Source organism: Haliaeetus leucocephalus, unplaced genomic scaffold, assembly GCF_000737465.1.
Source record: "Haliaeetus leucocephalus isolate CR32 unplaced genomic scaffold, Haliaeetus_leucocephalus-4.0 Scaffold262, whole genome shotgun sequence".
NCBI classification, from domain to species: Eukaryota; Metazoa; Chordata; class Aves; order Accipitriformes; family Accipitridae; genus Haliaeetus; species Haliaeetus leucocephalus.
Window position 1 is genome coordinate 4,120,902 of NW_010972698.1, and position 27,713 is coordinate 4,148,614.

The window sequence follows — 27,713 nt, forward strand, 5'->3', positions numbered from 1 at the left end:
CAATGTTCTCTACTGAGCACGCTTCTCAACTCCTCTGCTCCAGAAGCAAAGTTTTACCCCTATTCAAGCATTACTTTGGCATGCCATTTGAATTCCAGCTCCCAGAATACACATTCATCTTACCATTATTTAGAAAAGAAGTAAAACTCCATTACAAGGAAGACGGATCAGTAACTCTGTAATGGGTTTTGAATTTAGAATGACAGGTTCCAACATTTCTTTTTTTTTTCCAGGCTAGTTCACTAGATTACACTTGGGATTTGTTTTATCCTCTGTACTTTCCAGGAACAAACAAGCAAACAAAAAGTCCTAAGCCTGCATAGAATGAAATACAGCCCCAAGAATTTTCTTGGGGAATGCTGCCCCAGCAGGGCCACCTTTAAGATTCTGGAATGCTGTTTAGTCAATGTTGCTTCTAATAGTATGGAAAAGAGGCCCCTGAGTGTGTGTGGGTAAAGGAATTATGAACAGAAAGATCATACGCCGCATGAAAAGCTGAAGCAATGAGCAGTAAGATCTCCCGATGTGGAGGACAGACTTACTGAAAATAGAAAATTTATTTACTTTTCTAGATGCCCAGAATCTGGACTTGCAGAAGATGGCTATTTGCCATAGGAAACAGGAATTTTCTGTTCTTCACACAGAAAACAGGATTAACTACAGTAATACGAGAAGTCAAGCAGCCATCATGCTGGCTCTTTGGGCTCTTCTGAACTCAAGGACCACAGCCCATGAGCCCTATGGATCAAAACCTTTAAACAAAAATGCTCATTAGTGACGTACGTTAGCTTGGAAAGGCCTTTTTGTTGCAAAGGAGCAACAAAGCTCTGTTGGCACGACTCACCCTGAGAACCTCTCTGCAGATGTATGCAATCCAGTCTTCCTTGAAACAGTTCCCTTTTGTCTTCTTTACCAGGTCAGTGACAGAGCCCGCTCCACAGTACTCCATCACCAACTGCAGGAAGATGAACGTAACACACCTTTACCACAGCACTGGCACAGTACCAGCAGAGAGACCATGTGCAAACACCCACTCCACCACAATCAAGGTGGGGCAAACTACACGCAAGCTTCCCGGATGCCAATTGACACAAAATCTCATTTCCTGAATCATACGCATTGGCTGAATAAATAAAAAAACCTCAGTAGTGCTGTTTTGGGGTTTTTTGGTGGTTTGGGTTTTTTGGGTTTTTTTTTTTCATTTTGGGTTTGGTTTTGTTTTGTTTTTAGAAACTTCAAAATTAGAAAAACAAGAGCTAGTAGCACTGAAAAACATGGGAATTTTTTCAAAATTTGAAATTTCTCATTTTGCTGCAAAGCTTCAAAAATCTTGCAGCCAAAAAAATTGGAGGATTCATTTTTCTTCTCTGCTTTATTGCCGATTCCTTTGTTCCCTTTTTTATTTTCCAACTGAAAAAAGGAGAGGAAAGCAACAGGAAAAAGGAGAGGAGGGGAAGAAGACAAGCTCTCCTTCACTTTCATTAAAAAAAAAATATTACAGAGGCATTTAATTTGGAAAAAAAAAAGCTCTAACAACAAATCAGAATGACAGCACAAGTCACAAGTATTGTAACATATTTTATGCCCATCCTCAAAGGAAATCATAGGGGATGGAAGACATCTAGGGAGGAGCAATTTTTCTCTTTTATATGTTATTCTTCAGAACAATGACTTCAGAGTTTCACTGAGACAGAGTCCGAGCCAAGCATACTGGAGCTCTGAAGAAAGGCGCTGTAAATCTTACTAACAGAAATGACACAAAACACTTACCCAGAGTTGATCATCTTGGCCTGCAGGGCTTTTCTTTACAAATGCGCCATAATATGTAGCAATATTCCGGTGATGGGAGTACTTTTTTAGCATATTTATCTCCAGCTTGATTTCCTCCTCTTCATTCTGTAGCAAAAGAGAGCGGAAGGCTCCGTAGGTGACCAGAGATCACTGAGCACCAGGGCTGCCCAGAGCTGCAGGGTAAAACTCATCTTTGGAGGCCTCCAACAACCAGCTGGAACTAGCCCTGAGCAACCTGGTCGGATCCCAGGGCTGACCCTGCTTTGAGCAGGAGGTTGGATCAGACACCTCCTGGGGCTCTCTCCAACCCGAATTATCCTGGGATTATGAGACTGCAACTGAAGGACAGGCTCTTAAGCCGACGATTGAACCACCCTGATCCATCAGCCTAAAACAATGAATTGCTAGTGTTTGACCTAAAGAATCAAAATGTCCCAATTTGGATATAACAATCACATATTGTCTCCCCAGGGGGCTTAGACAGGACCTATTTATTACTCCCCCGTTTGTGGTTTCTGCATGCAGTAATTTAGTCTTGGAGAAATTACCCAGATTCAAACAATAATAAAAATATTCCTAACACTCCATTACTTCAATACTTGGAAAAGCACTTAGTGCACACATCAGCCAATTTGTCTTTCCAGTCCCATGGAAGGTCTTGCTAGGAGGAACTCAAAGCCAAGGAGGAGGCTACTAGCCACAAATCGAATTCGAGAGCCAGCGCAGGGTTAGGATCTGCTCCTTCCTTGTGAGGCTACCCCCCCTGGACCATGGAGTTTTTCCCCGCTCCTAACATCATCCCATCAGTCAAGTCTCCGGTGTTCTGGGGGCTAGCACATCCCTAGACATCTCCTTCCAGGCGCTAGCTAGCTCTGTTTTCCCCACTGTCTCTGCTTCAGTCTCTTCAGGGAAGATGTTCTCTTCTGCCCAGTACAGCACTATGCACAATAAGACAACTAATGGAAAGACAAGTTTTAATAATTACATTAGAATGAAATACCCTTTTTAAGAGAGAACTGCCTGATCTGAAGAGGTCCTCTTGAAGCTAGCCTGTTTGCTATGTTGCCACCAAGAGAAATGGTGCACAATACCTGGTGAAACACATGTAGATTTTGCTGTCTCATTTGCTTTAATAGCAAATGAGTGGTGCTGCACAGTACCCTTGTATAGGTTAAAAGGAGGATGACAAAGTTGAAAATTAATTTACCCTGCTGCAAAGCATCCCAGTCAGCACTTACTAGCTGAAGGGGAAAAAAAAAAAAGATGCAGTAGGAACAGCTCAGCCCCACAGGACATTTCTCTGCACTTTTCCATTATTTTCCAGTAGCTTTGCCATCGAAGCTTTCCTTTAACCATCACAACACACTCCTTACAAGCCCAGCTCTGTTGTCCTTTCTACCTGTAGCAAAACATTAAAGCCTGACAGGCTGACACCAAATTCTCTCAAGCATATGCACATGATGCGTCTTATTAAAGCCGACCACATAAAAATCAATCCCAACAGAAGGGACCAATAAGTTTTCCCCAGTAACATCAATCCACAGGAGACATGTTACCAGACCAAAGCCTCATTGTCTTAAGCTTTAGGAAATGGGAAATGTAAAATAACTCCACTTGAAGCAAAATGAGCTATTTCAGGTTTCAGAACAGCGCCTTTGTTGAACACAGGCTCTCAAGCTGCACACATTACACTAGATATTTCGTTTCTCTTTTGTTTGCAATTAAGGAGAAAGGAGGACCCTTAGTCCTCAGCTTGATACAGCCCTGGATGTTGTATGACTTAATTAGCAAGGTTAAGGAGGAGCCTGGGGCAGCACCTGGAGTCTCCAAGAGAAGTCAGAGCTGACTCCCAGACAGCATGCAGGACATCCTCCGTGAGCGAGGTCCTATTTCTCTCTGCACGTGGCCAGGGCACAATCAAAGGGAGCTCAGGGCTCCTGCTGATGCTTTCTGGGAGGGGAAACAAGGCTCTACTCCCTTTGGGACTCCAGACAGCGCATGTGAAAGGGTGGAAACAGGCAGGTGAGGAGAAGGCAGAGAAGAAGGACATGGGAACCACGGTCCTGGACCTGACCACAAGGGTCCAGTCACTGAGTTTCTTCCCTAAAGATCTGTTACCAGAAAGCGGGACAAACAGGGATGACTCCCTTCCCTCCCTGCTGTCCCTCCTGCATCCTGCCCACTCCTTCTGCTAGGGCAACCAAGCATGTGGAGGGGCAACTTTAATCTTTGGTCAAGGCCTTCCCCAAATTACTTAAGATCTCTTCAGATCTTAATGTTTTGGGGATTTTTAACTCTGCCCGTCTGCATGAACTTTGCACTGGTGGAGCCTGACCGAAAAGCTTCCCTGCTATGCCCTCAGCACCAGCCTGCAGGTTTCACAAAGTTCCCCTCGGGGAGCTGGCAGATCTGAACCACTTCCCCAAAGCTGTTGCCTCTTTTTCAGCTCTTCTTCCTTCGCCCCATTAATTTGCTGGATGTTGGAACCATGCTGGCACAGCTCTTATCTGAGTACTTTCTATTCCCCTGCAATCTCGCCTCCATGTTTTTAAAACAAAGATAAGCACGTGCCTGTTTGTGGACATAGCTGGAATACCTGGTAGTCTCTTCTACACCCACTGGCGAAAGCAAAGAGTCGCTGCACATGTGTAATGCTCCTTTCCCATTACCAGCAAGATGATCCAATTCCTGCTTTATCTCACGTCCTTATCTATTTATCCAGAAGGCTGGAACCTGCTCCCTCCCTGCACCCGCCTCTTCTTCCCTTGCCTATCCTTACCCGTAGAGAAAGTCACCTCTGCTCACACACTGCTGTATGCTGCTCAGGTACAGGATGAGTGCCTTGGGAAGACACCACTTAGACTGGACAGCAGACTTCCCTGCTGAGCCCCACCACTGCTGAGCACAAATCCTCTGAGCCAAACTCTTGCACCCTCCAAAGCCAGAGACGTGACTTCAAACATCAGTCAGTCTGTAAGGTAAAGGGCTATACAGACAGCAGGTGGGCGTTTCACAGACAAAAAGTACTCTGTCTTCCCAGTGCTTGAGTGAGTTTTGGAAAAATTGCTCTATTTCACACGGAGAAACCAAGGCAAAAGAGTAAACGTGAGCAATTCTGTCCCATGGGCCATGTGTGAGGCCCAGCCAAGAACTGAACCTGGACTTGCTAAGCCTCAGTGCTACATCCAGCCTTCAAGCAGGGTGACTGGGGACAAAAGCACCCTCAACTTTTCAGTGCATGCACATGCTCAAGATTTCCACTTTCCACCACCCCTCTTGTCGGTGTTACCATCAGCCACAACTCCCAGGGGTCTAGAAACCTGCTCATAAATCATGCTGCTTAAGAAGAGGAAACAAGCTCGCAGATCTGCAGGTGCAAAAAGCTGTTTGCTTTCACAAACCAGCCTGTTTCTGGGCACAGATGGCTGCATGCACAAAGATGACAGGTTCATGATCAAAGGCTATTTTTGAAGACGTGGGCCTATCTGCAATGACATTAGGAAGCAAAGAACTAGAAAGCACACACCTCTGACCTCAAATGGAAACAAGATCATCAGCTGATAAATACTCCACCAAGAGACCCTGTAGCACTGGGGCAGTTCTAATGACAAGTTTCTCATTTAAATGTTATTTTGCTATCTGGAAAGACTGAAAGCAAGGACAGAGAGAGAACGACCTGCTGCAGAAGAGCTCTTTGATCACCTGTACCGATAGCTGAAGAGCAGAGCAGCAAGAATCCAATCTCTCCGCAAGCGCTCTGCTTGCTTGGCACCGTCAGATAACAGAAAGCCGAGCCGGCGTGGAGAGGCACATGAGTGCACACAGCCATCAGCTCCCCTTCAACCATCTCAGAGGGCTCTCCCCAAACCCCCCACAGCGTGACAGGGCAGCGATTCCTGACAGATGTCCAGAGGATCCCGCAAGGACCACAGCGTCCCGCTGCCGCTCTTAAGAAACTGGCCCGGGGCTGCAGCTCAGGACAGCGAAGGGCAGATTTGTTCAGCTCTCGGTGTGCCCCAGATCTTAGGGCTGAACAATCCCAGCTGGAGCTGGTCAGGGGATTTCTGATTAAATGATTTCTTGCTGGAAAATAAGACAGAGATTTGGTGAATCAGAAGCTTTTGGCAGAAATGTACGGGTTATGATGAAACGTTAGCTGAAAGACTTCAGAGGTTGAATTTTCTAGCGACGAAAACACGATGCTGGGGGAGGGAAACCCACTGCAGAATATCCAAGTACCAAGGAAGTAGCTCAGGCCCCTAGGATATGAGATATTCATGTTCAGTCCCATCCCCTCCCAAGTCGGACAGCACTGGCCTGTTACTGAGCAGGTTAGTGACCAAACCACCAACAACCTACACTGGCACGGGGCTCTGTCAAACTCAGCCACTGGATTTGTCCCACTTTGAATGAGAGGGATCTACTGGAGCCTTGAACTGGGGAGTACACAAATCACAAGGTCAATCCAGGCATTCAGCTCTTCTCCACTTTTGTTGGAGACAGGTGGAGGGAAAAAGACTGCATTCGTCTTGATTTTATTTTTTCACCTTCCTGTTTTCTACCACATGAAGTCTTCACTCCTTAAGAAAACTGCTCCCTGTGCAGCACTAATCAGATCATATAACCACCCAAAGATGAAAATGGCCACAGGGACTAGGAGCCTCCTGTCTCATTCAAGCAGGTTTACTATGACAGCTTCCATTTCTCACAAGCCAAACTCCATGCGAGATGTTGCTCTCAGGTGCAATTTATAGGCAGGACATTGGAGACTAGGATTTCAATATTTTAAAGACTTTATTTAATGCCTCAAGCTAGCTTTTCAAGACCAAAGGATCAGAAAATAACTTCGACCTGAGCAGACTAACAATGCAAGAGAAATACCGAATCCTTAACAGGCTCTGAATTTATGACACTGAAATTCTGGAGATTGAAAGGATTTCTACATTACAGTTAGGACCCACTACTGCCACAAAAGGCTTCAGCAAACCAAATGCTGTGAAGCAGAGAAAAGCTATTGCTATTTTACAGGAGAACTGAGCTTCAGAGAGACCCTGGACATGTACAGCATCAGCCTCAGCCATACTCATGCTCCTACCTACTGCAACTGCAGAGCAGGAGTGCACTGGTTTCCACCACCCTATCTACTCTGCGCTACGAGAGACCAGCGGCACCGTCCCTGGCCAGCTGGACCAGCCGAGGAGGCCAGCAGTAACCCCGTTTCTCGCAGCCAACGTGGCTCACCCCAAGCGGTCTAGGAATTTGCACCGAGGTGACGTGAAGGGCTCAGTCGAGACCACAGCTGCCAACCCCACCCTGCTGCGCCGAAAGCAGTCGGGGTTTACCGTAACACGACGCACCGCAAGATGTGGTGGCCGAGGAGAGGACAACCCCAGGGCAGAGGAGGCAGCTGCAGGAAGCAATCCTGCGCTCATCTTCCCAACGTCTCCCAGAGGCACCAGCAAGGACCTGGAGGAAACCAGTTACAAAGCGGAGGACTGCCTCCGGGTCCACCAGACCATGCCCTAGCAGCAGGAACACAGCCGACCCCGCGTTAAGAAAGTAGAAATAATGGCAGAAAGGCTTGCGCTCACCCTGCACCAAGGTCAGAAAGCAGAAGCACGCGAGTAGAGCTGAACTGGATTTGTTCGGGGCTTAGTGGGGGAAGAGCACCAGGGAAAACCCCTCCAGGTGGCTGCACCAACGTGCTCACCTCTCAACTCTCAAACCGTCACAACTGCTTTCGTATTAAGTGACTCAACGTGAAAACAGCATGATCTGTTATCATTGCCCCTCAAGCAACAGGACAGGTTACCCAGTATGATACTGGCTCCCTAGCCTCAAAGGAAGCAGCAAATCAGACCTAAAAGGCTGGGTTTTGTTCCCAGAATCACACAAGTCTAGCAATGTGAATTCCTGAAGCTGGACCACAAGGTTGTCCTCCATTTAAATTTTGTTTCCAAGCAAGCAGGCATTACTGGATGCTACAGTTTATTGCTTACATACAAAGGAGACGGTGTTATGTATAGCAAAGGGAAGGAAATCTTTCCAAGGTTCCCTTCCTGCAGTTTTTGCTTCAATTGTTTCATCAAGGAAGGGACTGTCACTGCTGTTAACATGACAGCCCACGAGTGACACGTTTGGCCACCCCTCACGCACTGTTGACTGTCCCAGCAGAGCATGAAAGCAGTCCATACAGAAGCTCTGGATCACTTCTGAGTCCCTGCCAGGATCTGTCCTGTCAACTCCTCAGTCAAAGCACGGAGGTGCTCTGATCTCAGGAATCTGTCTGCGACCCAAACCCTACCCCCTCTCCCTTCCGAAATCCAGCAGCTTCATGTTTGGTGACTGCCATTTTTTAAAACCAAAGCACCTGATGATATAAGTACCTACAGAGCTAAAAGCAAAAAATCCCACCAATCTAATGTAGCACTCACTTAAAAAACGCACCCTCATCTGTGCACAGAGAAGAGCAAAACTGGCAATTCAACTAGGCATGCATATTTGACAAGGGAGCAGCCATAGCCAAACCATCCCCCAGACAGGCTTTGTAAAAGCATTACAGTAGCATCTAAGTTCAAAAAAAACCAACGTGCAACTGAGATCACTTGCTGCTCAGGGCTGGATTCCGACACCATCAGAAGAGAGACCTGTCCTGGACCTGCTCTACGTGACAAGGCCCACGCAGACACCAACTTGTTCTGCCGTCTTCCAAGACAACCAAAAGACATAGGAAAACGCAGGCAAGGCTTGCTCGTGCTTGCCCAAAACACCACGTGTAGATGTACTGCTGGCAGACTCGGCCCAGAGGACTTGGCCCTGTTTTTAATTTCAGGTGATAACCCTTCCACAGTGTCACAGGAAGACTTTTTCTTGGAGTTTTGTACTCTGTACCTACGCTGCCAGAGCGACAGAATGGGAAGCTGGTCTTCAGTGAGACTAGGTGCATCCTACCAAACCACGGAATTCCAGTAAACTGGAGAAGCAGCAGCAGGCAGTCTCCCCAGCCTTTCTGGGGCTCAGGCTAACATGGTCTCAAGAAGGCAAGCTGCTTCGCTACTGGCTGCGCTCTTAAAAAGGAGAAACAAAAATTAATACTTAGCAACTTTTTCGACAGCCTGCTCCAGCACTGACACCACTTTATAAATGTGAGCAGGGACAGTGCCAATTAAACTGTCTCCTTCTCTCATCTGTCAAATAACAATAAAAAAGTGCTACATTTGCATTTCTAACATGTTCCTGCTTGCTAGCTGTCAGGGTATCTACTCTGAGGAATGGCTGGCACGCGAGGGGAGAGGATGTGATGAAACACAGCAGGGGCAGTGCAGAGCTACAGGAAATCTTTTACTTGCTATCTCTGGAAACAGATAATCAACTAGAAATAAGCAGGAAGAGAGTTCTCCTCTTTGTTATTATAGACCATCAAAATATATGGCAATGCATTCCCTTATTGCTTTGTCACCATTGGTCAGGTACAATTGAAAAATCTCCTTGTATTAACACTTCTCAGTACTTTATAAAACACAAACTGGTGCTCAGCAACCATCATTTATACCACTGGATCACCTTTTATAAGCTACCTGCCTTCTCACGATCTGATTATTTATGTTTCCTTGCACCTTCGTAACAACTTCTTTATTTTTGGTTTTGCACTCACCTCAGTAACATTCATCACTTTGATTGCTGCTAGCTGCCCAGTCTTAACATGGCGACCCTGTTAAAATAACAAAAGATTGTAAGTAAAGCACATATGCAAGCTATGTATACAGTAACAAATTAGGCATATAACAACTGGGCTTGAGTACTTGCTTTCAATCACCCATCAACAACCTTTCAGTGACACAAAACTACCAAGGTAAAGTTTGGTGACGGGTTATCAGACCCATACCCTTACCATGCTCTAAAGTTAACTGAGTTACCTTTGCAGGGTTGAATTTCCCCCTTTAGCCCAAAGTGAGCAGCAACACTGGGAGACATCTGCTGTCAGAACACAACATGGCATGAGTTCATGGGTCTCCATCCAACTCCTGTTCAACACGGGTTGCCACCCTCCGACCCTCCTGTTCTAGGAAATCTCAGCAGAGGCCCAGGGTGACCTGATGAGAACAAACTTTTTGTCCTGCAACCCAGGGCTGACGTTTGCCAGGGAAACAAGGTGCTGGGCAGCTGGCACCGTCCCCACCTCCCCACCTGTCCTGGTTTCAGCTGGGATAGAGATAACTGTCTTCCTAGTAGCTGGTACAGTGCTATGTTTTGAGTTCAGTATGTGAAGAATGTTGATAACACTGATGTTTTCAGTTGTTGCTCAGTAGTGTTTAGACTAAAGTCAAGGATTTTTCAGCTTCTCATGCCCAGCCAGGGCACAAGAAGTTGGCACAGGACACAACCAGGGCACCTGACCCAAACTGGCCAACGGTGTATTCCATACCATGGGACGTCCCATCTCGTTTAGGAACTGGGAAGTGGGAGCAGGGAATCGCCGCTCAGGGACTGGCTGGGTGTCGGTCGGCGGGTGGTGAGCAATTGCCCTGCGCATCATTTGTACATTCCAATCCTTTTATTACTACTGTTGTCATTTTATTAGTGCTATCGTTATCATTATTACTTTCTTCTTTTCTGTTCTATTAAACCGTTCTTATCTCAACCCACGAGTTTTACTTCTTTTTCCCAATTTTCTCCCCCATCCCACTGGATGGGGGGGAGTGAGTGAGCGGCTGCGTGGTGCTTAGTTGCTGGCTGGGGTTAAACCACGACACCACCCGACATGTTCTGCCTCACCTCGGGACAAAGAGAAAACTCTGTTTTTCAGTGCATCAATCTGGCAACCTGCATGCGGCTGCCAAGAAACTAAAGCTGTATGGACTTTCTTGGGTTTGTTTTTTTGGTGGTTTTTTTTTTTTTTTAAAAAAGACTTTTTACTGTGAAATGCTTGGGTTTTTAAATTCTCAGCTGCCTCCCAAAAAGCATGCAGAGGCTTTGTATTTAAAACGTAATCTTCTATGGTGGTGGGGAGGAACTCTCTCAAGGCTTTGACTGCGTGTGTGGTACATACGTACACACACTTCACTAGTGAAATGCCCACATCCCCACGTTCATTATTAAGCAACAGATAACTGCTAATTTTAGACTAAGTAAGCGGCTAGTTTTTGAAAACAAAGCTAGGAGAAGGGAGGTAATAGGGAATAAAGCTATTAAAAGAGAAAACTTGATACCGAGACTGACAAAATGTGGTTCACAAGAATGTATATAAGAAACGCAATGAGGAATCTTGATGTAAATTGCACAGTTTTTTGGCTTGGTTAGATCAAGTTGCTCAACAGATGCCGTAGATGCAGTCTTTTGCCGTGAAAACCACCACTAATCTCATACTGGAGGATAGTATCAGAAGATTTGTATGAACAGTGGATTGGCTACACGTCCTAACTTCTCACTTCCATCAAATGTTCAGAAATGGGTTTGAAGCTTTGAGACTGCAATTTTGCTCCTGAAATAGTAGTGCCTGCAAAGCTATATATCGAAATAACTAACTGACACCTGTTAAGTAAGCCATAGGAAATCAGGAAATCAAATATGAAATGCTGCAGTTAGCAGACAAAATGATTTGCAGGTGCAATTTACACCTGCAAAATTAAAAGCTAGGTTGATGTCATTTTAAAACCCAGGTCCTATCTGCACAAAATTGCATACTAGTGTTATTTCTAAGACTAAGCAGTTTTGCATCAAAGAAAAATGATTCCTCATTCTCGGGCGATATGTCACAGTCATGTTTTCTTTTACAGAAAACTAAATCCTGCTGAGTTTTTGTATATTTATAAGTGTCCTCTTTCCGCGGAAGCGCTCCTGGGATTGCAAAGCTTTTTCTCATAAACCAGAATGATAGGATTTCTGTATTATCACAGACTTTGGGAGGAAGACAAACGGGGCACACCCTCACCAGGCCCACAGCACACACGCCACCGTGGCCGAGAGCAGCTGGGCAGCGAGGAGTGTTATAGCCCAACAGATGCTGGTGTTTGGTCAGCATCCATCCCAGCTGACGTCAATCCCCGTGAGCGAGCTTCCTCTGCACAGCCACGGCTCCTTTGTTGGAGGCCATTGTTTGCAAATGTTTCCAGGCATTGAATGTCTTGGCAATATAGCGAGAGAGGGGCCTTCCACAAAATACAGTCATGCTAGACACGCTGGCACCCTGACTTAACTCCAAAGTTTGTCTGGAGTCAAGTACACTGATAATTCCACGTCTCCGGCCAGCACACATTGCAGGCGACCAACCCATCGAAACGATGAGTCTCTCCTGGGCTGCTGTACATTCTGCAAAGGATGATGTCAAGAATCAACACTGATTTTCATAATTACAGTGAAGCACGGAGATGTGCTTCTTGACTGAAAAAAAAATAATAAAATCAATCAATCCTAGGCTAGCATCACACTTGATATTGAATATTCATCAGAATAAGGAAGGGCAAAAGGCTTGGCGTTCGGTTTTGATTTCAAAGCATGATACCTGGTCAAATTGTCCCTCTGTATAACAGGCATCTGTTATTTTGCAGCCACAGTTTTTTCCACTGCATGCAAACCTGCTGCTCTCACTCACTTTCACCATTACCAATGAAAATACTGAATCGCCCCAAAAAGGTTTGGAAAATTAGCATTTATGGGAAAGAAAACAGCAAGCCCTTTTGTTTTGTGGGTCAGGATTCAGCTTTGCACAACAAATGTGTCCCTATTAACCGAGATGCACAACTCGATCCTGCTCCCGCACTGCTAAAAGCTCCCATGTCTGCAACTGGGCTGCCTGCTGGACGGGAGGAGCTTAGTCCGTGCAGAGAGGGCAGGATGATGCCCTGTGTCTTGTCTCAGTGCCCTGCCTTCCTCACACCGTGCAAAGCTACTACTAGCCTGAGGGAAACACATAGGGTCGCATCCAACCATCCCTCTGCACAGGCTCACCTGCAATAAATACTCTCCGACTGGGTAAAGCAGCCTTTACATGGAAGTAAATTCTGTTAACTACACACACTTCACACCTTTATGTTCTTTTAGGTCTCTTTATCCTGGAGCAAAACAGAGAGCAGTTCAATAAACCTGAGAATCTGAACCCTTCTCAAGAGGCTGAAAGGAGCACTAAAAACTCATTCCTGTTGGTTTGCTCTAATTGTCAACTCATAACAATTTATTTTCAACAACTGTTATCACACCTTTTGGAAAGAGTCTTCCAGGTTTCTTGGTTGCATTAAGCTGAAGAACCTCATCTTCCCCTACCAGCACAAGTTTGTGCAGGGTAATGCAGAGGGCTGCAGGTTAACCTCATGAAAAGGTGTAAACATATCTATATATTTACATCTGCCTTTCATCAATTACCTAAAAGGGATGAATAAGTTTAAAAGTGTGTATAAAAAAAAAAAGTATCTTGGAGATTATAGCTAAATATATATCTACAGCTATATATCTATATAAAAACATTTTCATCATGAGATACTAATTTTACTGCCGTCTCGGCAGATTTATTTTTCATTACAGTTGTACATTTTCCCAAAGTAAAGGATTCATCATTATCATAGAGCAATACATCTCAAAAGTCCCTGCACCTGCTAATGTATGCAATAAACAATGTGGCAGAATTACGTAACACACACCACCATTCGTCCTTACCCCTGACATCATCCCAACATAAACAAATAAAACTTTCCTTTAAATACTGCCAAAGGAAAAGGTTCAGCCAGTGGAGACAAAATAATCAGAGAACCCTGGAGACATCCTAAATTTTATTCCTTCTCCCCCTCAGAACTTCACTGTCTATTCAGCTAGTTACGAAAAAAAGGGGCTGAAGCAAAGCCACCCAACAGCTCACCCAAACACCAGCAGTCCCTGTAAGCAGTGGTTGCACACTGGCACCCTACTGAACTCAGCACCACCACCCAAAAAAGTGCGAGTGCTGTTGCAAGACTCCACGCTAAGAGGGCTGAAGCTTTCAGAGACCACAGGTGTTGATGTGGAGAAGAACCACTAATGCCTTTGCAGCTTATCTCAGCAGGGTAATGTGCTCCACATTACACTTGCTTTAATGCACAGACTACAACTGAGCTGGCAGCTCAGCACAAAAATCACAGGTTTCTCTCCTTTACATTGGTTTTTCAAACTGTTTCGAGTTCGTTTTCCTTGACATCTCTAAAAGCAGTAAACCTCCTGAACCCAGCCCTGGGCTTCTTGTTAACACACTGACTCTAGTGCCTAAGTAAGGAAAGGTTTCAGGGCCTGGCCCCTTATTTTTTTCATGTATCAATAAATCTCAGAGGTTAGCCAGAGTTCATGGGAACTCACACATTGCTACTTCTGCTGAAGCCACAAGGTTGAGCATGTTTGAATTGTTTTGAGAAAGGTGGTGTTTTGATTTTTGTTTAAAGCTCCTAGCAGCAACTGGCTGTTTTAACTGTTTCCCAACCAAATCAGATCAACAGATTCACTTACTTCCAGTGACGAGACATGCAGAAGTTTGTCCTTTTTGATTTAACCCAAAACGTGAGGAAGAACACGGGGCATTGCCCTCCCAGCCCTCTGTGCAATCCGCTGCTGTCGATCCTTCCCAGATCACTAAAGGGAATCAGCCTGTTGGGATTCAAAATCCTCCATTGCACATTTCCTCAGAAACTGGGCAGAGGGCAGGAATGGTCTGTGGGCCCACTTCCCTAACAAAAGGTTTCATCTTCCACCTAAATGCTCCGTTTGAGAGCAGGTTTCAACTCCGGAGAATGCAGCCAAAACATCCAACAGCCATCTACAAGTCACCCATATTCCTACCCAAGAATACAGCGTTAAATGCTATCAAGTTCACACAGAGCTTACACATGAACAATTCTAAAGCTCAATGACTTTCTGAAGTTGAAGTTCCTGCCTACATTTTGATGAGGTATCCAAGCTGGAAGAAATTCTACCATTAGCTTTGAGTCCAGCTAAATTCCTTGTCTCCTCCAGAAAATATTTCTGCATAAAGTCTGCTGCAGTTGCCAGTTAGTCACTACAGTAACAATCAGCAAACCTGGAGCCAGCATACAAATTTTTCAAATCTGCATACTGCTCATTGCAGCCACATTTGTGGAAGATGCTTTATGCCAAAGATCTGGTTCTGATGAGCTCCAACTGTGCATTATCTGTGCAGGGAGATACACATGGAATAGCACAGATCACTCTGTGTTATTTCTATTGGAGGTATATTTACCTTTTTAGCTCAATCTGATAAAGGAACCACTTATCTATGCCCTCTACTGAGGGTCAAGACATGTATTTTTTTTCTATTTACATCAAACAAGAGTATCAGCTGTCAAGCTATTAGCTGATAAAGGGGCTTTACATGAGTTAAGTATATTTACAAAACGATGCAGTCAGTCACGTACAACACCTTTTCCTGTTAGGTCCAAACAAAAATTTTGGACAGTCCCTGGCCTGGTGCCATGATTACAACCAGAGACCCACGGTCCCGGTGACACACACCTGAGACTGTAAGGCTGCGGGTCACACGCAGAGAGCTTGCTTTGACATCTTCCCTCCCAGACCCTGCAGAGACCTCTCTTCCGAGGGGTGGCAAACAGCTCCCGTCAGCTTCTCTCCGCACTTGCGATCCGACGGATTTGAAGTGGACAATTCCAAGTCCAGGCGACACAACCCAGCTGTCCTGTTCCAGCCCTGTGCACCATGCCAAGGCAGCCCACCGCAGTCCCATCACACGCTTCCTTTTTGGCAACGGGCGCTCATTAACGTCCACGTGTTTCTGGGTCTGTCTGATGGAGCTGTCCCCGTTTAACCGCAGCGGGAAAAAGTGCACGTGAAGGACAGGGACTGCCTGCTGCAGGATACCGAGGCAGCACGAAGCTGGTGGTTTTGACCGTGCAGAAGTCCCCATCTGTGTCTATGTCCTGTCTGCAACCAGAAGCACGACGTCGCTTTTCTCTGCCTTAAAAAGCAGCGTTTTTGGCAAGGCTGCGAGGCGTCTATACGCAGGGATACCTCCCAGATGCCAGAAGCCTTGGACGCTCGCTAGTTTGCACCTTTGTGCCCAGGCGGAGGGCAATTTTGCATGAGACACGCTCTGCCATCAGGCACGCACACGTGCATTGCACTTGCGCTGTGCACAAACACAAATGGCTCACAACACCTGCACAAGGCTGCGGGACTCCTGGGTGACCCTTCCCAGCACTGCCCGCCTGTGTAAGCCAGAAAGCTGGTAGATACCATAAACTTCACTCTTGGGCCATTCTCCAGATAGTGAAGGTTTGTATTTGCAAGCAAGATCTGGCTGTTGGAGGTGAAGGACTTTTGAGGCCAGAGGTCTTTCTCACCCAGAAGCATTTATTATGGGATAACCAACGCGGGCTGCAGCCACCCACCCTTCGGGAGCGAGGCGAAGGCACAGCTGTTTTGCTGCAAGTTCTTACTGAAAGGGAACTTCAGCAAGCAGGTTTCCTGTTCAAAACCCACTTAGGAACTTTGAAGTTTGAGCCCATCTCGGGTAAACCTGCGTGGCCCTGCGGTTGCTGGTAGACTGCCAGCTCAGCCTTCTGCGCCCCGAAGGACGGCACCCCACCCCTTTGCCCCTCTCCCCTCCACCCTTTCCATCCTGGTAACACAAGGAAAGCCTGTAAGAGATTATGCATCAAATGAACAATGCCCTGCATAGGGATCCAGGAAACCCTATGTCCTATTCCACATGACCTTAACAAAGTCACGATCCTTCTGTTTCCCTTTCCACCTACATAGGACTTTTCTACGTAGACCCAGCTCTTTAGAAGAGATGAGCAACGTTTGCTATCGCCAGCCTGGGAACACCAGCTTTGCTTGCTCACACTGTGGGCTCACAGCTCCCGTGCAGCTGCAGCATGCACCCCAGAGCACGCCGGTGGCTTAGCGTGGCAGGGAGGAGGACCTCAAGAACATAAAACCTGCAGATAATGCTGTAAAACTTGCTCTTGCACTGCGGTTTAGACACAGCCGCTGTTTTACAGCATGTGGCGGCTCACGACGGACACCCTGCCGTCCCTTGGGGTCTCGACTAACGTAACCAAGTGGACAGGGTTTGCAACTCTGGGGCTGTGGGGTTTTGGCGCTGAGAAGTGTCACCCAACAAGAGAGTTTACAGGAGAGCTCTATCAGGGAGACCAGTCTGTGATCCTTGTCTCAGCAACTGGTACCACACAGGAGACAACTCACTGCAGGCATGGCTGGAGCTCTCCAGCTAAACATGCAACAGTAACACAAAACTTGAAATGGGACAGGACTAAATTCCAAGGAAGAAGTTATTACCAGTTTGGAAGCTTATAGCTTGTTTTTGTTAGTTAATGGTCTGAGGCAGAGCTTGGGGTCAATCGTGCACTGAATACTAGCACTGGATTTCAGAAATGATCCATTTCAGTGCAAACTGTAACATGCAATCCACAGCAATTCCAGTTGAAAGAAACAGTTTTGTTTCTTTTTAAACTAACACACACAAAAAACACAAAACCAAAACACCCAACCCACCACAACACACATCAGCCTTGGGCAGATAATAACCAGTTTCAGAAAGGCTTTTCCTTTTTTTTTTTTTTTTTTTTTTTTAAACCCCCATGAAGAATTCCAGACACCAGCCAGGTGGAAATGCAGCTATAAGTTTGATTACAGCTTCATCCTTTTAATCATGCAACTCAGGCTGCAGAAAGCCTACTTTGATTGACATTATAAAGTTTTAGTGGCACTTCTGTCACAACGTCTCTGGATGTCTGTTGTATTTTGGGGCCGTAAATCAAAGAATCGTATTCCCCTAGAGCAGTTGTTCTCTTCTTTGCAGTACTGGGAGGTGCTGAGATTTGGAAGCCTGGGCTTCGTTCCAGGTCACCTCTAGGGTAGCCCTCAGCTCCATCTCCCAGCTGGAGCACACCCTCCTTTCTTTGTAAGTGACTGCTTCCACGCCAGCTGTGCAGGATGCAGGACTTCCATTAAACCACAACCCAGCTGCATTAAATGCTGACCATGCGGATCCAACACGTCTGCCCTTTCACCCCCACATTTGGTACCCCATTTCCAGACAGTCCTAGGTCTCACCCAAAACCACTTGGCCAGCATAGCCAAAAGTTGCATTTCCCCTTCCCTATCTATCCCCCATAAACACCCTCTTTCAAATGGGAACTGGATACCTTCCTCTGCCATTAACTCTGTGCTATTGAGAGGACGAGCACACAGCAGACTGTGGCATCAGAATGAGCTCCTGAGTTGAGTTGACTGCGGCAGCAACGTCACGGCAGTCCTCCCCGTTGCTCTCAGACTAGCCAAATTTAGACACCGCCAGTCAGTCCCTTCAGTTGTAACGGGACTGCTTGATTGACTTACTCAACTTAACGTTGCCTTCAGAACTGACCATGGATGTCTTTCTACCAGGGAAGGCAAAGCGTGTCACCTAAACACTACAAACTATGATCATCCTTGTCCACAGCTGGCCAGAGTGGTGAACAACATAAATATTAATACACCGTAAATAATCAAGACATGCTCTTCAAGGTTTACGGTTTGTTTTTTTTTCTTCTATATGCTAATTCCCACTCTACTCTATGATTAGGTATGTACCAAGAAGTTAGCTAAGATTTATCACTTTGAGTATAGACCATGCTATGAAACTGAATGCTATTTAGCATGCCCCAGAACTCAGGCTGTAAAACATTACTAGCAAAATCTAACGTGTCTGCACGTAGATACATAAAGAACAAAATTTAATTAATAACACTTAGTGCACTTCAAGCAAAAGCATGTTACATTAATAAGTATTAGAGATATATACTATTTATAAAGAAATGAGAAATTATTAAAAAAAAAGTTACACTGCATTCCAAATGAAGAAGGATAATTTTGTAAAGGTTAACAAATTTATATAGCAAAAATTAGTTGAATATTCAGTGAAAAACAAGTTCCTCTCCTAGCAAACACTGCTGCCCTATTTCTGTGCAGAACAGGTCATTCTGTTCCTCCCATTGCTTCTCTCTCTCCCCCCTCACCTCAGAAGTGGGTCAGTATTTTCCACTTAGAGTGAAAATATTAGTTTTATAAAGTTTTTTTAAATGAAGTTTTAGACTTTCCAGGGGTAAGATGTTAAAAAAAAAAACCAACTAATCAGGAATTTCTCTCAGGGCCCCTACTTGTGTCACATGCTTAAACAAAGAAAAATATCACTGTAACTCATAACACTATAGAAGACAACTAAGTTGGCAGTGGTACAGGCGGACTTCCCATATACTAAAATAGCAACACATTAGCCAAGAGAAGAGATTAGAACACGTAACTTCTATCAATCACTTAAAATTCTACCCCGCTGGCTAGAAGGGAGGGCTGGATAGGGGTCACTTCAGTGGGACCAGATCAAACCACCTTGATCTCTGGAGGAAAAGGACAGTTTTTCACCCCTACTGCAAGTATCTGTACCACAGCCCTCATGAACTGTAAACCCCAAGAGGCTCCAGAAGCAGTTTTTCTGTCCAGTTTTTTTGGTTGGTTTTTTTTTATCCTTTCAGTTCCTATTTCCTGCCATTGTACAAGTGGAAACGCAGATTGTTTGCTTTGCCTGTTTGTCTGTGTCTGACTGCAGACCAGTGGGAAAAGAAAATGAAACAAAGGAACAAATTCAGGCCCTTTCGCAAACACCTATTTGAGTACCTACATGTTTGCAGTATCAGTATGTTCAGTTGATCAGATCACCATCCTTAGGCAAAACACAAACCACTCAAGGCTACTGCATACTTGTATAAAATTGGACTAGAGATTGATCTTTTGGAATTTTGCTCCGAAAGAAGTCATGTTGCAATTAGCAAGATCAAGCAAAGCACTAAACATTTTTGAAAATACCATCCTAGTCATAATATGAAGAAAGGAGTTTTGTCCTCTATTTATTTGAAATGGGTGGTGTCTGTAGCAGAACATCCCATGTAATCTGCAGGTCCGCACTCATTTGGAGGAAAGTACCCATTCCTGCAGCCTCTCCTTACTCAGCTAACACGCAGACATGATGCTTTAGATACCCTCCTGCTACCTGAAGTTTCTGAACAACGCGACCAACGTCCAAGAAGGAAGAGCAGGAGCATTCCTCTTGGGGCAGGAGGTAGCCCTTGGTGGGTAACGGCAGGAATCGGAGAGCTGCAGCTGACGGCGCAGCTCAGAAAGGCGACTTCATGGGCTGCCGCCGCACTCGGGGACAGCGTTGGCTGGGGATGCGCGGGGTTACCGAAGGGGTAGCTGCTCCTGGTTAAGGACCAGACTCCCACCGGCTTTGGTCTGCTCAGTCTGGTTTGTATCTGCAGGTTCTTCAGGAGGGTCTAAGGGGAAGACAAACACTGAAGCTCTAGCTGTCCTCGGTTCAGAAAGTCATCCACTTGACTTTAGAGGTAACTGCAAGCCCCTGAATGGAAGCTGCTACCAGCAAGGAAAGAAAAGCAATGTTTTGGGGCCATACGTGGGTCAAGAGAGCAACTCAGACAGCAGCACAGTGAATGGGAGGAGAGGTCTGAAAAGCAGGCTGTGCAGTTATCCCCTTTTCCTCACACTCCATTTATTGGGACATAAAACCCTGATTCCTTTGAGCCTAAATTCCAGCATCTGCACAAATAACAGTTTCAACAGCCTCGCCATTCATCCTGGGCTTTGCCATTTGTCACGCCTCAACGTCTGTTGAAAGACGCCGGTGGGTTTTCAGCCTCAGACACCCCGTCACGGCTCGCTACCCCTGCCAGGGGCACGGAGGCTTCGCAGGCATAACAGCTATTCTGCCTTGGGGATGCCCGGGCTGGTGGGTCAGCAGGCATCCAGCAGCAGCAGGGATCCCGGCGCAGGGATCCCGGCGCAGGGATGCGGGGAGTTTGCAGCCCCGCGGCTCCTCTCGCCGTGGGCAGGAGAGTCGCGACCGCCCTGGCGCTGAGCCAGTCCCGCTCCGCACGTGGGGAGCCCAGCAGTGATTTATGACAGCCAAGGTCCGCCGTGCCGAAAGTCTATTCATCCAGAAAAATAAACAGTTTAGGAAAAAAAGCCTCAGCCTTTAGAAGGCTCTCACTCTGCAGACCAGGGGCCGTTGAGAAGCTAAGTCTAGGGAGAGGTACAAATCCCTCCACCCCGGTGAATTTTCACTGGCTGACTCATGCTCATCCCGTTTACAGAAAAACAGGGCGCTAGAGAAAATCTATACGCAGCACATCTCTGCTGGATGAAGTCACAAGCAGTTAAACATGTCCCACTGGCTGCGTCCTGCTGAAGGGAAGTCAGAGCTGGACCGTAGGAGGTCAGCTGAGGGGTGGCTGGACTTTCGGAGCAGGAATCCCTCAAAGGAAGGTTTTTTGGCTCACCATCACTGTGAAGCTCTCAAGGTCAAGCTGCACACAGCAATTATGAGCCTCATGTTATGAGCGTCATGTTTTAACTTTTAAGTAATGCAGCCTTCCCAGACGCATGCTAATAAAGAAAGGCGTTATTAGCCTTCTATCCCACCTAAACATAATTAAGCTCTCAGCAATTATATCACTGAATTTTTAAAAATGCTTCAGCATTCTTGTGAACAGTAAGTGTAACGTAGTCAAATTTTCTCTTGCATATAGTGCAGAACTTGGACAAGGTTCTGCATGGGTTAAAATTGCATCACTGGGTGTTTTTAAAATGGCTTTAAGGCAGGCAGGGTACACAGCTTGGACTGCAAGTTCCAGCCTAGATGATAAGAGCTGCCACAACCTTAAAGGTGATTTACTTTTTCATTCCAGTTCTGCTGGTGTTTTTCTCACGCAGATTGCAATATACCATGCGGGTACACGTCTCTGCAGACGACCACGTGCGACAGCACACATGGCACTGCACAGGACAGCCCGATACTAAAACTGGCATTAAATGGGTTTCTCTTGGGGTCTCTGAGCCTTTCCTTCAGTACTTCATGGCAAATACCCTCCCTACAACTCTCTTCACCTGAGGTGAATCCTGAAGTCAAAAACTACTGAGCACCGTTGTCAAGTTCAGAAGATCTGAGGTTTGCCTAGGGAAAGGTCATATTTTTTCACACACATACAAAAGTCTTCACAGACCATTTAACGGAGGAAATGCCTTTTCATTTGGCACTAGTTGACGCAGCCTCTCCAAAAATAAAAAGGGAGTTAATGGACACAATTAGTCTGTGAGAAAATACATCGGTCTCCAGATTTCTGAATGAGCTCTGCAAGAGATGAACTACATGGCACTGATCTCGCAGCAGCAGTCAATTCCTATTTCCTTCCAAAATCCTATTGGCCAGATGGTCCACAAAACTCAAGGGAAAATTACTTAAATGTTTGGAACAGATTTCAGTATTAAGTTGGTCTCCAAAATGAAACCAGACTACCCTTCTAATTATTCCTAAAAGTAAAGTATACCTTGCTTTTCTAATTTAATTAAGAAGGAGGGGTGCTTCCAAGTTCACCTTCCTAAAGAAAAAAATCTGAATTCGAGAAGAGCCTTGGTGTTATTTTTTTCTAAGCTGATCTATCAGCTTCCTACAGCAGACGCCTGGCTGGCAAAGATTCTCCTCTCGAGCAAACTATAGGTCAGATGTGCAGTAATAGTTCCTGAACAGCTACAAGCAGTTACTGTTCAATGCTGTATCTTCCAATTTTCTGTATTGCTTGTAGGGATCGAAGTCAATCACGGCAGAGAGAGAAATGAACAGTGAACTCTTGAGAGGAGAGAAAAAAAAAAATACCCCTGCAGAATAATTTCAAGAAAATGGCTAAACACATTACAGCTGAAGAACCGCAGAGCCTTAAGCAATGTAGACTAGCATAATTACCAGCACGTATGAAGCAAAAGCAGCAGCTAACCATTGGAAGAACTGCTCACAAAAGGGACCGAGAGTTTCCTGCAATTAACCACTGAACAGCTTTACCAGATTTTGAAACTCTCATCTCTTTGCCTTGCCCTGTTTAAACAACCCAAGTTCATTTTGTACAGTGGAAGATGAAGTAGTGCATGATACAGTGAACTATGCATTCGGGTAAAACAAACGCAGAGCCCCAGCACAGGCTGGGGACCCCCTGCCCTCCTCTGATGCATTGCTGGCTACACTTCCAAGCGGTTCCCTGCAGGACTTCCCACCAGCAGCTACTGATGGTTTCTCCTAATGCTTGGCTTCTTGCATGCAATTCTAGCTCCACCGATGTCCATGGAATTTCTGCCGTTTGATTTATTGGATCTGAATTTGCCCCACAAAAGGTTAAATTTCTCAAACGAAACAAATCCCACTCTGCACCAAGTTTTCCACTGAAAAAGTGTGTATATTTAATGCTTTCTCTGTTGGAGAAGGTGTGTTCACACTGATCCTGTCACAGGTCTGAGCCAGAGTTTGTGACAGAAGAAATTAACCTATGCCGTTACCGCAGCATCTCCATTTGTGTAAAGGTGTCTGACAACCAACTGCACGACTACCACCCAAAGTTCACTGCCTACTAGAAGTTAGCCTCTTCATAAAGCTGCAGGTGAAAGCCAGATAGAAACAGAGAACACTTGCTATTCTGATTGATTACACATACATTTACATTCACAGGCATATAGATTTGACTGGATTTCTCTCATTCACGATTTGTCAGTTGGTACGTCACATGAAGCCTTCCCAGGCACCAGTGGCATCTCTATAAACTTGTACAACACCAAATACAATGGGGCCCAAGGTACCATGGACAAAAGTGCATGCACATGCACACAAACACATATATAAATATTCAAAACTATAAGACTGAAATCCACTGGCCCAGCCCATGAAACCTCAGGTGTCAACGAAGCTGCACCAGAACCCTTCTCATGATACAGTCTCAAACCCAGTTCTCATTTTCCAAGCTCTGAACCCTATCTGCTTCCTTTACCTTGTAATGGCAACAGCCTATCCAACCAGCTGCATTGCATCACAAAGCAGCTGTCAAGAAAGAAAAAACAAAACAAACCAGCAAAACAACCGAAACATTCCACGAGGCATCCAGCTAAAGCCAGCAGCTTGCTGGAGAAACGGGGAGTAGCAAGTATCTGAAGTCTGGTTTACACGTATAATATAAGCTCTAAAAACTAGCAGCTCCGCTTTAGCGTCTTCTTCTAATCGTATTGGCTTTAAAATTTACTCTAAAAGTTTAACCATCCACAAGTTTCAAAATAACTTCCTTTTTCAGCTTCTTTGCGTATTCCATCATCCATATCCAGATGCCAAAATACACCACCAACAGCTCATTGCTCCTTAGGATAAATCTGGTAATACGCGCCAGAGAAAAAATTCGCAGGGTCAGCTAAAACTCTACAGCACTGCCAATGCACATATTTAAATAACAGAAATTTAAATAACTATGTCTCTATTTATAACAAAAGCATCTTAAAAAAATAATAATAATCAAAGAGCATATGAAAACAACATACCAGAAAACCCACCTCCCAAGCACTTTGTATTGCCTTCTAGTTTCTGAACCTTTAGGTTCAGGGAGGGACACAGGGAATTGCAAGCTTCCCTCCACTATCAAAGACAGAAGCTTAGCCAGGTTTCTTAAGAAAACAAGGCGTACGTGATCGTGCTGCCCTTGCATCCAACCATGTTTTAACCTGTCAGCCCATTTCAACCAAAACTGACAGACAGATAGAAGTCTCAGAAGATGATTCAATTCCTGCGTGCTTTGTGAAAATGGGAGACTAACTCCCTTCCTCCAGAGACGAGGGCTCCCGAGCAGGCTCCACGGTTTCCTACCGGACACTGCCTGCCAGCCAGGCAGCACGCAGGCTGAAGGGTCACATCAGAGGGGGTGGCTATGGAATAAGCGGGGACCACCGGTGTATGTGCTAGCAGAGATCCTAAAGGACTCAACAAAGGGACCGCCGAGGTCGGAGGTGGATGACAGGACGAGAAAGGACAAATTTGCAAGCAATGCATTTTGTTAGTTTTACTATTTAGTTCTTCCTCAAAACCCAGGAAGTTTGAACACCTTCAGAATTTACCTTGATACGTAAACCCATCTCTCGTCAGTGCTTGCAGGCTACTTTCCTCTAGTCTTAGCATTAATGTTGCAAAAATGTTTTCATGTTTGCACCATCGAGGCTTACAGAAAATATGTATTTTTGACATGTTTGCACAAGAAAATAACTATATTCAATAACAGAAGGGTTACAGAAAACCAAATACCTAACAAGAAGGGGCCCTGAAATTAGTCTCTGAGCCACCTTTAGAGATTGGCTCCCCAGCACTGATTCTTATTTGCCGTTTACTCTGTAGTCAAATGAGTGCAAGGTGACCATAAAGCACTGTTAGCATTTTATATCCACTTTGAATAGGTAAAACAAATGACATCATGTGCAAAGGACTGAGAAAAACGAGGTTCCAAATAATTATTTTTAAAGACCTGGTTTGCACACGTGGTTTGACCCACTTTAATTAGAAATGTATTTCCAGCTCAATTTTGTTAAGTGTGGACATGCTCACTGGCCTGCATTGGTTTTGCTCGTCATTTCCTTTTCATTGATCCAGCCACACTGGACATCATTTTCCAAAGTGCTCATGTTTTGCATACCTCCATCTCTGTCCGTGCAGTTTCACGGTGGCTTTAACAGAAGAAGAGGGAGATTAATGCCGAGTTCTTCGGAAATTCCCATTTATTTCTGCTACCAGCTTTTCCTTCTTTTTGAAAGAATTTGGTTTAGGAAAGTCAGCAATTAACACTGATTAAAAAGCCGAGTGGTGTAAGCTTAATACTCGTATGTCTCATGATCCAGTGAGAACAGGGGTTTTATCACCAACTGGCACAGCAAATTTTGGCCACAGTCAGGGGCGGGTCCAGCTAGTGGTTTTGCCCTCGCAGCAGTCATATGCGAGAACATGTTTCTGTGGCAAGGCAACAACCTTCTACCTGCTAAAAGCTTCCTTTTGTTTTTGCCAAGAAAAAAAAGTCAAGAAGAATAATGTAAGAAACTATTTTCTGCCAAACCTCAGGAGAGCTGCTGTTCTGCTTCGTCACCAGCTCCAGGCACACGCCCCGTCACGTAACGACACCAGCATCCCTGCATCCCGGAGCACGTGGGTCACAAACGCTAAACCTCGGGAGCATGTCCACAGAAACGAATGGCTACGCTGATGGCAAACACAACACGGGGGGGAGGGAGGGATAAAAAAATTCAAGATATAAAGCCCTCTGCGCCGTCTCATCTATTTCAAACGCTGCTCGCTAATAAAGGTTCCATTGGCAAGTGCTGATGCACAGCATGGATGTCCTCCTCGGCAGCCAAGACACGAGCCAGACGTGGCTTATCAGATCACAACCAACTCCTGGAAACACACCTAGAGAACCGCACAGTCAGCAGCCTGCCCCGGGGCGGTGAAAAACGCAGAAGCAGCAGCTTCCCCGTTTGTCTTTCTGATCGTGCTCCCAGTTTAATAAGGAGGTCCCTGGGAATGAAAATGCATCACGCAGTCTCCGGGGACTTTTCATATCACGCGACGACTATCGACAGTGAACAGATGAGATAACAGGGCAGCGTACAATGACATTCACGCTACTTGCTTGGCAATAAAGGAAGCCAGAAAGGAAGGAAAACCCGCTGTTGGCATACGCTCCCATAATCAGAGGGAACAACCCCTCTGGAAGTTCAGGCAGTGTTTACTGGATTCAACCAGCCAGGCTCCCCATTAATAATCACAGTTTAGATAGCACAGTGTCATCTCCATCCTAAACCCCACTGGCACCTACAATCCCCGTCCAGCCCTGGTCCAGCTCCCGTGGGAAGGCTCAGCGCTGCCTCCGTCGCAAGGGCAGCAGAGGTGCCTGGAGCCCCACAGTCAAGCCTGTCAGAGCTGGACTCGAAGGCCATCTCCATAATATAAAGAGTAACTCTATTTTAATATTAATAACATCAAAAGGGAGAGGTCTGCCAGAACTCTGTAATGTAAACAATGCAGGATGCAGCAACCACAAAAGCTCAGAAAGCCAAGTTGTCTTTAATCTACTCACCATGACATTCGAAACCCATCTGCGTGACAGATAGGACAAGTGCCACGCAGGCTCCGAGCATCAGCCAGGGCTGATAAGGCCATTTTCTTTCATTCCTGGTCAGAGAACTGTGAATTTGGCAGAAGCAAGAAGCCAAATGTCTTTACACAACCTAACCAGGAATTTGTTGTGGCGGTTTGAACAGCCCCACGAATGCACTAGGTGCTTTGCAAATATACACAGAAACCTGAGCACTCACGCGTGTCTGTACGTGCCGATTCCTGTGCCGACATGAAAATACTCTAACTCCAACACACAAGCCAGGGATACAGGCCACGCCAAGTCTTCCACCAGGTGGGTACCTAGAAACTAACACGATGCAAAGAAAGGAAGAGAGAACATAGGAAAGGGTGACTCTTAAATCCTCTCTAACCTTTACTCTCCAACCTGTAGGATCAGAGACCTGAGTTTCCAGCCTCTGTTTTGTGACTTCCTCTGTTCAAAACAGTTCTGACCGACATCTTTCAAGTGTCCAAAAGAAAGTAAAGTTAGGGCACCTATTTATTCCTTCATCCTTTCTCCATTTCTAGGCATATTTATGGAGAGCAGGCTACAATACATGTAGCTTCTCCAGATGCAACCTCTTTTTCTGCCAAGGAAACTGTCCCAATTGAGCATCCAGCAATCTGCTATGCCCGATGCACGTGCACACCTACTCAACGGCATGTGAGCCGGGAGCTCAACACATTTGGGAAACGTCAGACCTACTTAGGCTGATCTGCACATGCACAAAAAGCCCAGTGTATCCTGAGTGCACCGCATTTACTGGCACGTACCCACCTCCGCGACGTCCAAGCTGTCCCAGGCTTCGCAACTGCTGGGTTCACTGGGCACATCCTACGCCTCAAGTGTTAATGTGCCTGCCTGCGAAGTTTGGCACTCTTCCACCGGGAGAGATGA

At 45.7% G+C, this 27,713-nt stretch overlaps 1 protein-coding gene across 1 annotated transcript in view; it reads right to left on the reverse strand.

Moving 5' to 3' along the window:
• The window catches only part of NRK (Nik related kinase), a 105,131-nt gene that overhangs the window by 62,453 nt on the left and 14,965 nt on the right, over positions 1–27,713 (reverse strand). The window contains exons 3-5 of the mRNA XM_010569138.1: positions 9,446–9,502; positions 1,771–1,896; positions 845–955 (exon numbers count right to left, since the gene is read on the reverse strand). Of these exons, the coding sequence (XP_010567440.1) occupies positions 845–955; positions 1,771–1,896; positions 9,446–9,502 (294 nt within the window). The remainder of the gene's footprint in view (positions 1–844; positions 956–1,770; positions 1,897–9,445; positions 9,503–27,713) is intronic.